The following is a 13,415-nucleotide window of genomic DNA, read 5'->3' as shown; positions in this document are numbered from 1 at the left end:
TATATATATATATATATATATATATATATATATATATATATATACATGTACATATATACATACATGTGCAGCGTCGAGCCAAGTGCCACAGCAGGCATACATGGATACACAAACGGGCGCAGCGACTGACCGAGTGCTGCCGTGGGCTGCGAACGCAAGTGTTCGCAGAGAGAGAACGAGAGGGAGAAAGTTAGTTCTTAGTCGTCGGGAAGCCATCGATACATGGATGGTGTAGGGCGAGGATGCATGCATGCCATGGCCATCTGACCCCACCACACACGCTTTTTCTCTCTGCCCTCGCCCTCGCCCGCGATGCACACCTACACATACACAGCACACACTCCCACTCTTGGGCGGCGAGTGCGGGGCATCCAACCACCGCCATGGAGCATGTATGCACTCTCCAATCACCCGCCGCCAGAGACACCAACACCCATTGGTGGCTGACGTGCACACGCCGACTCAGCCAACGTCCATGTGCGCCAGCCGGCCGTCTTGCCACATGCGGCACGCTGCCCGTGGCAAAAGCTGCACGGCCACGGCATCCAGCGCGTGCCACCGGAGCCCTGTGCCGATACGACGTCACTGCCCGCTTGTACCTCTGCGTACTAGTATCCCTCAATACGGCTATACGTCTAGCAGTAGTCGCAGTGGCAGTGGCAGTGGCAGTAGGTGTCGGTGTCGGTGTAGTGCATCTACCAGCAAACAATGCCATCACCTCGTGCTTGCACTTGCTTTGTCTCGGCTAAGCACGTCCTCCCACCATTACCCCAGCTTCTGTAAGGACCCGCCGTTGCGCTATCAAAACAAACTTCAGCGCCCTGCATCCGTGCTCCTTCCCCTTCTTCTCCTACGTACTTACACCTACTTACCCTGTGCTCCCCCAACCCTTGGTCGCGCCTTCCATCTCATCCCTCTGGCTGCTGCCCCTCCTGACCCCTCGCTCCTTCCGCTTCTGCTTCGTCCAACGTCACGCGCCTGCCCCGGCCCATTCGTCTCATCACCCACGCCTCCAGCATGACCTCTCTCTCTCTCACCCAACTCCACATACCCCCGCCATTCAGTCATCAACGGCTATCCCAGCAGCCTCCCCTTTACCCACGCGCAATCAGACAGCGCCCGCCCAGAGCAACCTGCGGCACCATGCCCGGCCTATTAATCTCAGCAATCACCGTGGACAGCAGGCGTTTGCTTGCTCCAGAGCCCCAGTTTCACTCTGGCAAACATCGCCCGCGCATATGAATGGATCCCAAGAAATGGCTTCAACCGTGGAGGGCGTGCTTCACGCAAACAACATGCTCCTTTTCTTTCCTGGGCCGATTCTTTGTCACAAAGGCACAACAACCTTTGATGGACCCCCCGTTGACCATGAACAAGCCCATCACCATGGCCTCGCCACCCACGTCTTTGCATGACCTGCCCACGGAGCTCATTCTCGATATCTGCGATTTCCTCGCCCTGGACGCTTTGCTCGCACTCAAGCTCACTTCGCCACGGCTAAACAACGTCATACGTCTAGACGCACGTCGCTGGCAGGGCCCGCTTTCAACCTGCACACAACGCGCTATTCGGAACCACTTGAAGCCGTCGCTTGTCGAGGCCGGCTACCGACACTGTACACTATGTAATGCGTCGTACCCCCTCAGCATGTTCAGCACCTCGAGCAGCCCAGCATGCCTTCCCATCAAACTCACAGCCATGCCCCATGACGTGGTCCAACTGCCGCCCAACATGTGTGCCTGGCACGTGGGCAGGCTGGCAAGAGTGGTGCGCACACACGCCAGTGGCCGGAACGAGTGGGTCGCTCGCCCAGACAAGATGTGTATGCACTGTGGAAGCATCCAGGCCTGGGCCAAGTGCGGCTGCCAGTGCGAGAGTTGCTCCCTGTGGCCAGTAACGACGTACACGCGCCATCTGAACAACAGCCACGAGTGCAAGAAGTTTGTCTTCTGGAACGACGGCGCTCGGACGACTGAGAACGGGGCCTGTCGAATTTGGGTTCGGGAGACGTGCTGGGACCCTGGTAAGTGATTGTATTTCGCGCAGAACTAGCGCAACCCAATGCCTTCGCCGAGATTGACGTTGGCAGACGCCGTCGGGCACCCATCCGACATGAACTTGCCGGTCCGATTTGCCTGAGATGGCACACACACACACACACACATACATGCATAGCCACGAGATAGCTGTTCTGTTCACGTCATGGCAGGAAACAACGTCATGACGGAAGCGCGTTGAATGTGCTCCCCATCGAGGCCCAGGCCGTAATACTCATACTCTTTCATTTGGTACATGGTCATGCTAGAATGCAGTCTTTTCATCGTAAATCGTTCCAGACACAAGGCCAGCCTTTTCCACATCGCCTCGGACCCTGTGCCGGCCAGAGCGTAGCTCGTGTCCCCATGTGCGCACGCTTATCAAGGCCCACCACTGGGCCAGCATCAGCAGCATGCCGAATGCTGCGCCCCCAAACCTGATCATGGTCAGGCTCCGCGAGCACTTTTGCACCCACTCGGCATCCCACCCAAAGCCCGCATCCATGTCGCGGCACAGCGACGACTCGTCGACGGCATAGCTCGGCGTTAGCGGATTTAGCAGCCGGAAGTCCCAGGGAAGCACCATGTTGATCAGAGCAAGCGTGACAAACGACAGTGTCACGGTATGGACCAGTGTGTAAGCTGACACAAGACTTGGTAATGACTGCATGCGGCAAGGTCAGCATGGGGGGAGCACTATGACAAATGGCACGATACGGGCAAATGCCGGACCATCCGACACCACCACTACCATGACCAGTAGTCGTACCAAGAGCGGGGCAAAAGAGGGCAAACTTACCCTGATTGCGCCCACTAGGCCCAGTATGCTCGCACAGCAAGCAAGCACATTGTATGCCACGGACAAGTATGCGTCGTCGAGATCGGAGCCCGGCAGGATAAAGGACAGGGCGAGGAGGCTATGTGTGCAAAAAGTGAGGCATGGAAGCACAAGAGCCAGGAACCTGTAGAGGCCGTTAGCTTTTTTTTCTTTCTTTCCTTTTTCACATGTTCACACGCATATATGGCGAGGCCAAGGATATGTGGAGACGATGCCAAGCGAACGAACGAACCTTAGATGACGGTGGTCTGTCGACAAGGACATGTTCAGGCGTGGTGGTAATGTGTCGGAGGATGGGCGGAGGTGTGAAGCCGAGATGCGAGGCGGAGATGCGAGGCGGAGATGCGAAAGCGAATCCAGCGCTGCACCGCCTTGGCCAGGGTGTTGAGGGCGATGCGATGTGTATTGAGGTGTCGAGGTGTCGAGGTGTCGAGTGGATGAGTGGATGAGTGCTTGTATGCGCGAGGCGATGCGCAAGAGGTGTTTGTGTGTGTGTATGGGTATATGTGTGGGACATGGATGCAAGCAGGCGTGTGTATGCGCGTGCACGAGGACAAGCGCGTGTATGGGTATGAGTGCGTGGATGAGGGTGCGAGCGTGCGAGCGTGTGTGGTTCAAGAAAAAGAGAAGAAGACCAACAGGCGGACGAAGGAAGGAAGGAAAAAGAGGCGCCCAAAAAGAAAAAGGCCAAAAGCCCAAAAGGACGCAAAGACCAACAAGCAACGACGTCAGCGGTTCTGGGGGGGAGTTCTAGTCCAGAAAAGTAAAAGAAAAACAAAGGGTTAACGTAACGTCAGGTGGGCTGGTGCTGGTGCTGGTGCTGGTGCTGGTGCTGGTGCTGGTGTGCTAGGGCGTGGTCGATCAATTGTGTTCGCCCCAGATAAAAAATAAAAGTTACAACGGTGCCAGTGCCAGGGATATCTGGGATCGACCAGTAAGTAGCTGTACGTGTGGGATCCGGGGTATATGTATGTAATATCTGGTGCTAGCATACAATAGCGGGCGCAGGAAGGGGATTGGAAATCAAGAAAGAAAGGAAGAAAGAAAGATAAGATAAGATGCACAATCGGGGGTCGGGTCGGGTGTGTATGTGTATGGATGGGTATGTATGTATGTATGTGTGTGAGATGGGTATGGACAGGACGGGATGGGATGGGACGATGGGATATGTATGGTAAGCAGCAATGTGCAGCTCAACGCGCGAGTGGGGGCGCAACAAGAGAAAAACGTCACCAATGGGGTTGGTTGGTTGGTTGGTCAGCCTTTTCGATCGTTCAGCTTGTTCTCTCTCTCTCTTTTTCTCGTCTTGTCGTTAGGGTCGGGATTGCGATTTGCCCGACTTGCCCAATGTCAAGCACCACACGCGCGATCAGAGTGGAGATGGGAAAGTAATAGCAATAGTGGTAAAAGGGATTTCGGGCACAATGTGCGTGTGCGAGTGCGTGCGTGCGTGCGCAGTATGTGTGTGTGTGTGTGTGTCGTGTGTCGTGTGAGTAAGGTTGAGTGACGACTGGGCGCGCAGTGGGTAGTGGAGCTTTGGCGGAGCGAGCGTATCGCGTGCTCGAGAGGTGCTCGAGAGGTGCAGGCGACACGGGAGGGTGCCGTCGATTTGCGCTAGCTCCGGGATCCGCGGATGGACGTGCAGCGTGCGTGGTGGGCGATGGGCTGCGAGGATGCGTGGGTTGGAGTGTCCATGTGGATGTGTAGGTAGCAAGTAGAGAGGTTACGTCGGAAATCAACAAAGACGTCATGTCACTGGACTTTTTTTTGGGGGGGGGGAGGGGTGCTGGCAACTGGTTGCGTTAATGACTCTAGCGTTGAGAGCTAGCAGCAACTGTATCTATGTAACGTAACAAAGGCGGGGAAATCAAGATATCCAAACGCCCGAGCCCGCAGTGACTGTTTTCTCTTGTATTTAGCCTTGTTAATCTATTTATTTTCCTGCGCTTGCACACGTTGGTGTGTGGGTGGGTGCCAAGAGAGAGATGGATAGATAGCGACGAGCGAGGGCAAAAGGGCAATCCCACCGCCTCCATGTTTCCTGGCGATAACGCACACATGTGCATGCAAGCTAGCCGGTAGCACCAGCGCCAGCAAGAAAAGAGTGAAGCTTGGTCTGCTTGGGATGGTGATTGGGGCTGTAACTCGCCTGGTGGAGAAACAGCAGGGCGTCGGAGCTAAGCGGACGTTCGGGGCGCCGGCCTGCGACATGGGCTGTGGGCGCCCGGACGAAGAATCAAGGGACCAGCCGCCCATCCGCCATCCGCCATCCATCCGCTCATGCACAAGCATTCTACACATCGTGACGTGATATACACCGACACACACCTACAGTATACCTCCCTCTTCCTCTCTCATGATGCCCGCTTTTCTTAACATGACACTGATCAAACTCCCTCGTAGCGACTGCGCTGGCGCTGGCTTGTAGATATAATAAGCCTAGCCAAGTACGATTCCTACATCCATCCATTCCTAAATACATCCATTCATACATACATACATAAATACATAGTAAATAGAAAAGAAAAGACAAAGAAAAAAAAGGTCTCCACAGCACAAATCTCGATTATCCCATTAATACATTATCCACCCAAGTACTACATTCTGCACTGCCAATATAAACATCGGCAGACAGACATGCCAACCAAGGTATTTGGCCGTACCCAACCAGCCGGCCAGTCAGCCAGCCAACCATATTATACCATGTCATACCATGATTATGAATGAGCACGAGTAAGTAAAGTGTGTGTGTGTACAGCCCACCCCCCCCCCCCCATCCCCCGAAAAATTCAAACGGAACAATACGTTTCCTTGATCCGAGATGAAAGCCCGATATCCGTTTTATTCCGTCCCGTCTTGGGGATCGGGGACGTCCGCTCTTCCCGTCCACCGTCATGTGTATGTTTGTGTGAATGTATGTATGTGTGTGTGTGTGTCCTGCTCAGCTCCTATGTACGTAGTTATTTACTCGTGCTCGTTATCCAAGTATACTAAGTAGTACTAGTCCTAGTAAGTAAGTAAGTAAGTAGCTTTGCACATGTCTACTTAGTACGTAATCTGCCTTTTTGATTTCCCACTTCACCCCCTACTCACACTCATACTCATACTCATACTTGTAGTGCTAGTAGACCAGCTCTGCGCGGCACTCGTACAGGCAGACACATGCACATGGCAAATGCTACTTTCCCATGGGTGGTGCGCCTCTTGTCTTTTGCATCATTGGTCGGAACTTGGCGCCACATCAACTAACTAAGTACATGCACGAGCCACCACCGGGGTCCCTGAGCAGCGCCACACATGCACATGTCACGGCCGCCCTGGTCATCACTACGGTTGACACGCCATCACCATCACCATCAGCAGTACACAAACGCGTGTTTGACAGTAATATCTTTCGTTTGATTTGTTTATTGATTTCTCATCTCGTACCCCCGCCTACGCAGTCCTACTCTCCCAGACCCGATAGATATCCTTTGATATATTCGTAAAATCGTCAAGCAACAAGCAACAAGCAAGAAAAAAAAGAGGGGGGGGGGAACAAATTCAACGCCACCGTCTATGCAAAGACATAGCAAGGAATGCCGTACTATACATCATATTAGCAAGAGGCGCGATAAAAAAAAGGGGGAGAGGATATATAACATACGTTTGTAGGAGCGTTAAACTTGAGGTTCTTGTCGAGGCCCGAAATCTCGTCAATCTCGCTGTCCTTGAGGTCGAAACTGGTCACGTCGAGGTTCTGGGCGAGGCGGTTGGCCGAGTTGGACTTTGGGATGACGCTGAGGCCGCGCTGTGTCGACCAGCGGAGCAGAACCTGTGCGGGCGTCTTGCCGTGGGCATCGGCAATCTTCTTGATGACAGGGTGGTCAAACAGAAGAGGCGTGTCGGCAGCAACCTTCATGTCGCACTCGAGGAAGCTCTGCGGGCCAAATGACGAGTAGGCAGTCACCTTGATGTTGTGCTCGTCGGCCAGCTTGAGCAGGTTGGGCTGCACGTAGTAGGGGTGGTGCTCAATCTGGAGCGTGGCAGGCTTGACCTTGGCGTACGTGAACATGTCGAGGAGGAGTGCTCCGCTGTAGTTGCTCACACCAATGCTCTTGGCCAGGCCCTTGGTCTTGAGGTCCTCCATGGCCTCCCATGTGCTTTGTAGGCTGGCGCTGCTGTGCTCCACCTTGCTCTGGCCATCGTAGTACCAGCCCGGGGGGTAGCGCACCTTGGGGTCGACGTACTTGAGCGCAACGGGGAAGTGGATGAGGAACAGGTCAAAGTAGTCGACGCCCCAGTCGGCCAGCTGCTTGCGGCAGATGGGCTCGACCTGCTCGCGGTCGTGGAACGTTTGCCAGAGCTTGCTGACAATGAAGAGCTCCTCACGCTTGACAAGACCGTCCTTGATGGCGCGCGCAACACCCTGTCCGCACTCGACCTCATTGCCGTAGTCTGTTCAAGTCAGTTTGTGGTCTGTGGTAACAAAGGTCGCGGCACGTGAGCACGCAGCAACCCCTCCCCCTCCATGCCAGTTCCGAGTGACGCTAGCATTCCGATGCCGAAAAGCAAGGGTCCAGCAGCAGCCACCGGCAATTCCATGCTCAGCTTCAATTGCCGCGGTAGGCCTGGGGTAAAAAGAAAAGAAACGAAAAGAAAGAGGATAATAAACTTCAAACACGCAACCTCACGTACCGCAAGCTCCGTCAAACAGCCGGTATCCCGCCTTGATGGCGTTGTAAACCGTGTCGGCACACGTGGCATTGTCCACCTTCCACAGCCCAAAGCCCACCTGGGGCATCTTGTTGCCGTCATTCAGCGTGACAACGGGGACGTTGGCAGACATGGTAGCGAAGAAGCTGCGGCGGGCAACGTTGTTTGTTACGAGGACAGAGGGGGCGGTAGCAGCGGGTGCTCGTCGTGCAAGCCTAGAGGTGGTTTGAGAGGGAGACGAGGAAAAGGATCGGAGTAGTAGTGGTAGAGGAGCAGAAGAAGAAGAAGAAGAAGAAGAAGAAGAAGAAGAAGAAGAAGAAGAAGTAGTAGTAGCAGCAGCAGCAGCAGAGAAGCAGGCGGCGAAGCGCAGCCTATTAATACTACCGACACGGAGACAAGGCCTGGCAATCATGTTTGTTTTCCCTGGAATGGCCTTTTTTAACCTCGATTTTTGCACACGGAATAAGACAAAGCGGCCCCTCCCCTCCCCTCCCCCCCCTCTCTCACGCAGGCACAAACAGCCCGCCGTCTATATACGCCGCCTGAGAGGCTAGGGCGGGCCCAGATGATCCTGCCTCTTCAACCGGACGACTGGGTAAACCATGTGCGTGATTAGCACACCGTTGGTTCCCAAATTCGCCATCGGGCCGCCTGTCATTTTACCCTTGCTGGGACGCGCTGTATCTACTATACATGTACTGGTAACCAAGACTTTGGCAGCCGTTGCTTATTTACCATGTGCCCGTAAGTAAGTAGAGCTACGTGTGTTGCCCAGGAAAGAAAAACAGAGACCTCAACCATCAAGCACTCTCTCTCCCTCTCTCTTTCCTGCTGGCAACCCGGCAAATAGTGGTTTAAGGTTAAATGTCGGCTCGTCTCAACAAGTCGTCATGTTGACCTCTTGTGCTCACGCTGAGCCCGTCCGTTGTACCGTGTTTCTTGCTGCATCGGCATATGAAAGCGACCACGGCTCACCATGGTGGGGGGGTACCATGTGCCCCTCTCGATCCACAATGTGGCCCTGCCACTGCGCGGTAGACGGGTAAAGTAGCTGCTCCTCTCAAGGCACCGGATAATTAATTCGCACCATAGCCTTGATCCACTGCCGTTGCATCTTCACATTGGACACTCCACACTTCGGCTCTACACCTAGACTTGCGGCCACCGTGTTCCTTCGGCTGCCTTGCCAACTCTGGCTGTCTAGGCGTAGTCCGGCCAACGTGCTGCTACTCCACATGTCAAACCACCACCACCACCACCACATCCTCCTAGTCAAAAAGATAAAAAAAAAAGCCCCAGACAGCATGCAAAAGAGGAAACAGGGCAAAAGCTTGCCCTGGCTAAATCTTGGCCTCCATAACAATACACTATTCATACTAAAAACATGATGCCCCCCGAGGGACGCTCTCGTTCCCATTTTTCGTTGCGAGCCATGCCCATACGCCACGCCAAACACCGAGTAAAGTGCCCTCTTCGCTGCAAATGAACCTCGTCTATTTCCGCGAACTCGCCATCTCGCCATATCTGCCTCTCTGTTGTGTAGTGTCGTAGGCTTGCAGCACCCGAGCCTGTGACTCGTCCGTCTGCGAGAATGCGTATCCGCGCTGTTTGCGCATACGCTGCACCTGTCGCACTTTTCGAATCGCCTTTTGAAATTGCTCCATTCTGCAAGCCAGTCAGTACGTGTTGGGCGTCCAACAAAATCTAAATTCACATACCGTGGCCGATAGTCCTGGATGTTGTACTTTTGAATCTCCTGAACATGATGGTAGCTTTGCGGAAAGTACATTCTCTTGGCGTACTTCCACGCAAAGTCTCGGATCAAGCAAAGCGGCGGTAGCACTATAACCATGGCCCAGAACCGCGGGTCAGGGAAGAGTCGCTCAATGACGCCCACATACTCGTGCGACACGCCAGTCATGGGCGCAACCGTGGCATAGAGAGGCATGAGGATGAACCAGACAAGCATCGAGCCTGGAATAGCCAGCACAGTGTACTTTGTCCAGATGTTGGTGATGAGCGACGCCTTGAGTAGCACAGTCGCAAGATTAGCAGTGTAGGCTGCCGTGCCCCAAACCCAGTGGCCTGCGTTGCGCCCATCCCATTGCGGCCAGTCCCAGAGTGTGAAGGCCTGGGCGCCAAAGTAGAGAATAAGCGAGTGGTAGAAGCCGTTGCCGACCCAAGACCAGAATGAGTGCATCCTAAAGAAGACGCCAGACTGGCTGAGCCGATAGAGTTGTGGGTATCGGTCCAGCAGCCGCGCGCTCACAAACTGGTCAAAGATACCGAGGACAAAAGGCGGCGCCGCCGTGAAGAAGACATTGTAGAAAGTAAGCGTCCACGATTCGTAGATGATTTGACCAGAGAAGCCGTTTTGGAAAGAATACCAGAACTGTGTCATGAACATGGCAATGTTCTTGTAGAACGAGTACAGAATGACCTTGCTGACACGCTGGTAGCTCCACGCGCCATGCACAAGGAGAAGCTTGCGCAGGTAACGGAACTGGCCAATTGCAATGTCTGCACTGCGAGCAGCCTGGAGACCTTCGACACCGCTGATACCAACGCCAACATGGGCAGCCTGGATCATAGACACATCGTTGGCTCCGTCACCAATGGCCAGCAGAATCGACTTGAGATGGCGCTTGACGAGCTTGACAACGAGCGCCTTCTGGAGCGGAGACACACGGCAGCAGATGACAGCCTTGCACCTGATGGCGAGATCGAGAAACTCCTTTTCGATGTCGCGCTCCAGGGCATATGTCAGTGACTTTCCGTCAATGACAAGAGCGAGCACGTCCATTTCCGCTCCGCCCTGACTCTGGCTGGTGATTGCCTGGTACTTCTTGCGTATGTTGTCTCGGGTAGCTTCCTTGTTTTCTTCATTGATGATGAGAAGGCTCATGTCTTCGCTAATCAGCTTGCAACTCATGCCAATGTTGATGGCAGTCTCTTGGCGATCGCCCGTCAAGACCCAAACCTTGATGCCGGCCGATTGGAGAGTAGCAATCGTGTCTGGGACGCCATCCTGAAGCTTGTCCTCGATAGCAGTCGCTCCCAGTAGAGTCATGTCGCGCTCAATGAGTTCGGCAGCCTTGTCAAGCTCATCGGCACGGTTGCCACTGACCGTCGTCTGTGCAGTGTTGAAGATGGACCACCATTCGTGAAACTCGTCCTCGGGAATCTCGCGCATAGCCAGACAGAGCGTACGGAGTCCTTCCGAAGCGTACTCTTCCAGGTGTGTCAGGGTTGTCTCTACATAGGGATTGTCCTTTGAAAGCCTCTCCAAGATGACGGTATCAGCGCCCTTGGTGTAGCATATAATCTTGCCTTCCGGGGTGCGGAAGATGGTAGACATTCTCTTTCTGGTCGAGTTGAATTCGCACACAGCCAACAGTTCGTATTCCAGCTGACGGCCATCGACTTGGATGATGACAGCACGCGGTTTTCTGGCAATGAACCTGTAGCCCAGAGTCACTGCGCCTTCGACCAAAGCGCCCTCATCCGGAGAAGCGGCCTGGTACTTGATAGCGCCCTTTTCTCCTTTCATTTCGGGAATAACCGTATGGCACGTTGCGAGAAGCGTGAGAAACTGGTCGATGATGTGCCTGTTGGCGTGCGATTTTCGGTTCTGTTCGAGCTGCTGGAAGTCGTGGATTCCAACCTCGATTCCATCTTCCACCGTGGCACGTCGATCCTCAGGCACCTCGTCAGCATACTGGATACCGGCAATGGTCGACTGCCTGAACTCCATCATGTTGCACGTCAGGGTGCCCGTCTTGTCCGAGAAGATGTATTCAATCTGGCCTAGTTCCTCGACCAAAGACGACGTCCTGCATTTGGCCGGTGTGTCTGTCGGCTCGTAGTAGATGTCGAGGTCGGAATCAATCAGACTGCCAGTGTAGTACTTGACGATTTCAATCGTGACGAAGAGCGAGATGGGGACCAAGTTGGAGTATAGGACCCAGTAGGTCAAGAGATCGCGGAAGAACTGCTTGGCGCCATTGAAGTCCGGGAGGTCGAGATAGGTGAGGCTGTTTCGTTGGGTGGACTGAATGACAACGTCGCCAATGGAACTGATGATGCTGAGACAGATGAGGATGACGACCAGCATGAGAATCTGCTTGTTGACCATTCGCTCGACGGCTGTCGTCTTGATAGGGGTGGCGGTGGCGTTACGCATGAGCTTGGTCTCGTGTCCTGTAAAAACGACCACACCGTGGATCCAGGGGGTATTTCGGAGTGTGGCGCCACGCAACAACAGCTGGTCGGGAGCCAATGGCAGCTCCTTCTCTCCGCCACCGGCGGTGATGGTCAGGGTGGCTTCATAGGTATAGAGACTGCTGTTGGGCTGTTCGGATCGGATTCTGCCGCCGAGCCTGGCCAGTTCAGCGGGACTGACAAAGTCGGCCGTCTCGGGGATAGCCTGCTTGATCTTGAGGTTCGTCTCGCCGTCCAAGTTGGCCGTCTCAATGTAGCAGAGGCCCTCGGGCTCGGAAGAGGCGAGAAGGACCAGGTCGGCAGGGAAGGGCTGCTCCGACTCGACACGCACAATGTCGCCGACTGCCACATTGACCCACTTGGTGTCTACAAAAGACGAGCCTTTGAGCACCTGGGCTTTTGAGTTGTTGAGGTCCGAGTCGGACTGTTTGCGGCGGTAGTCTTCAATGTACTCCTTGATGGCCGACACGAGCAAGACGATGCCGAGCGGGACGATGGTGGTGAAGCGCGATGTGGGAGAGATGCCCGGGATCTGCTGGAGGACGGCGGTGAAGAGGAAGAAGAGGTTGGCGTACTTGGAGAACTGCTCGTAGAGGAACTTGGGCAGGAAGGTGACAATGTTGTACTTGGACGTCGAGATGTGATTGTCGACGTACTTGTTGGCGGCATTGGCGGGCGGGTTGTTCAGGTGGATGATGCGGGGGCCGAGGGTCGAGGGGTCGGGGGTGCGTCCGCCAAAGCCAAACTTGAAGGTGGCCAGGCCCTTTTTCTTCTTGGCCGACTGGCCGTCGTCGTATGCGCCGGGGCGCGTGTCGCTGGTAGCGGGCGGCTGCTGGTGGGCAGCGTTCTCGGTCAAGGGCATGTCCATCTCCGAGTACTCGGAGCCGCGGCCGAGCATGTTCTTGACGCGCCCCGTCAGGCCGCCGCCGAGGCTCAGAATACTATTCCTGTTGTGCGCCTTCTTGGAGCCGCCGCGGTGCAGGTCGGGCGAGTTCTGGTCGTAGGCAGCGCCGGCGGCGTAGTAGCCCTGGGCCGAGGCGTCGTCATCGGCGGGGATGTCGGCGTCCGAGTATCGCTGGTAGTTGTGCAGGTCCGACGTCTGCGAGTAGGCCCTGCTGTTGTGGTCGGCGCCTCCCAGATAGGGCGTTGTGGGCGCGCCAGGCCCTCCCGGCAGGCCTGGCTGGGAGCGCGGACGGCCGCCGACAAAGTCATCGTACGAGACCGAGGGCCGGCCCTGCGGCGGCGCATCCGAGGCGTCGATGTCGTAGCGGTGGAGGAGGTCGTGGTCGGGGGCGGGCGGCGGCTGGCCCGACGAGTATGCGGGCTGGTGGTCGTCAAAGTCGATGAGGTTGTCGCTGGGAGACGGCGCGCCTGGCGGCCGGCTGGCCATGGCGGCCGGATGTCGTGGGGGTCGTCGTCGTCGTGCGTGTCGTCGTGGTTGGTGTCGGGGGGCGGGGGAGTCGGCTCAGGGCGCGTGGTGAGCTACTTCATGGGATGCGCGGCGGCAGCGGTGTCAACGGCACTCAACGGCTGCGGGGACACGGACGCCTGGCGGATGGATGGGTAGCAGCCAGCAGCCAGCAAGCAGTGCGGTGGCCGCCCGAGCTTGGGCGCGGCTTCGGGTG

At 55.4% G+C, this 13,415-nt stretch overlaps 5 protein-coding genes across 5 annotated transcripts; 2 read left to right on the top strand and 3 right to left on the bottom strand.

The window, feature by feature from the left end:
- Positions 1 to 1,386: 1,386 nt before the first annotated feature.
- Positions 1,387 to 2,031, top strand: SETTUDRAFT_33484 (uncharacterized protein; the record flags this gene model as incomplete). Its single annotated transcript, XM_008030600.1, has 1 exon — positions 1,387 to 2,031. The coding sequence occupies one exon, from the start codon at positions 1,387 to 1,389 to the stop codon at positions 2,029 to 2,031; it is 645 nt and encodes a 214-aa protein (XP_008028791.1).
- Positions 2,032 to 2,301: 270 nt separating this feature from the next.
- SETTUDRAFT_21864 (uncharacterized protein) lies at positions 2,302 to 3,138 on the bottom strand (the record flags this gene model as incomplete). The annotated part of the gene is made up of 3 exons (XM_008030531.1): positions 2,302 to 2,700; positions 2,836 to 2,998; positions 3,107 to 3,138. The coding sequence occupies 3 exons, from the start codon at positions 3,136 to 3,138 to the stop codon at positions 2,302 to 2,304; spliced, it is 594 nt and encodes a 197-aa protein (XP_008028722.1).
- A 3,170-nt stretch (positions 3,139 to 6,308) lies between these two features.
- Positions 6,309 to 7,849, bottom strand: SETTUDRAFT_164611 (uncharacterized protein). Its single transcript, XM_008030772.1, has 3 exons — positions 7,552 to 7,849; positions 6,521 to 7,311; positions 6,309 to 6,460 (listed from the first exon to the last, which is right to left on the bottom strand). Exons 1-3 carry the CDS (start codon positions 7,700 to 7,702, stop codon positions 6,431 to 6,433), a joined length of 972 nt encoding a protein of 323 aa, XP_008028963.1. The 5' UTR covers positions 7,703 to 7,849; the 3' UTR covers positions 6,309 to 6,430.
- A 322-nt stretch (positions 7,850 to 8,171) lies between these two features.
- On the top strand, positions 8,172 to 8,615 carry SETTUDRAFT_33481 (uncharacterized protein; the record flags this gene model as incomplete). The annotated part of the gene is made up of 2 exons (XM_008030599.1): positions 8,172 to 8,317; positions 8,345 to 8,615. 2 exons carry the CDS (start codon positions 8,172 to 8,174, stop codon positions 8,613 to 8,615), a joined length of 417 nt encoding a protein of 138 aa, XP_008028790.1.
- A 447-nt stretch (positions 8,616 to 9,062) lies between these two features.
- Positions 9,063 to 13,180, bottom strand: SETTUDRAFT_21862 (uncharacterized protein; the record flags this gene model as incomplete). Its single annotated transcript, XM_008030530.1, has 2 exons — positions 9,063 to 9,234; positions 9,288 to 13,180. The coding sequence occupies 2 exons, from the start codon at positions 13,178 to 13,180 to the stop codon at positions 9,063 to 9,065; spliced, it is 4,065 nt and encodes a 1,354-aa protein (XP_008028721.1).
- Between the last annotated feature and the right edge of the window lie 235 nt (positions 13,181 to 13,415).

This window comes from Exserohilum turcica (assembly GCF_000359705.1).
Source record: "Exserohilum turcica Et28A unplaced genomic scaffold SETTUscaffold_5, whole genome shotgun sequence".
Classification (NCBI taxonomy): Eukaryota; Fungi; Ascomycota; class Dothideomycetes; order Pleosporales; family Pleosporaceae; genus Exserohilum; species Exserohilum turcicum.
The sequence above is the reverse complement of the archived record's forward strand: the minus strand, read 5'-3'. Positions and strand labels throughout refer to the sequence as shown.

Excerpts from the sequence above, each read along its gene's own strand:
- SETTUDRAFT_164611 (XM_008030772.1), bottom strand. The coding sequence starts at position 7,702 with ATGTCTGCCAACGTCCCCGTTGTCACGCTGAATGACGGCAACAAGATG. Across the intron at positions 7,312-7,551 it reads GCTGTTTGACGGAGCTTGCG|ACTACGGCAATGAGGTCGAG; the intron begins GTACGTGAGGTT and ends TGACTTGAACAG. Across the intron at positions 6,461-6,520 it reads AGTTTAACGCTCCTACAAAC|TACGGCATTCCTTGCTATGT; the intron begins GTATGTTATATA and ends TATGATGTATAG.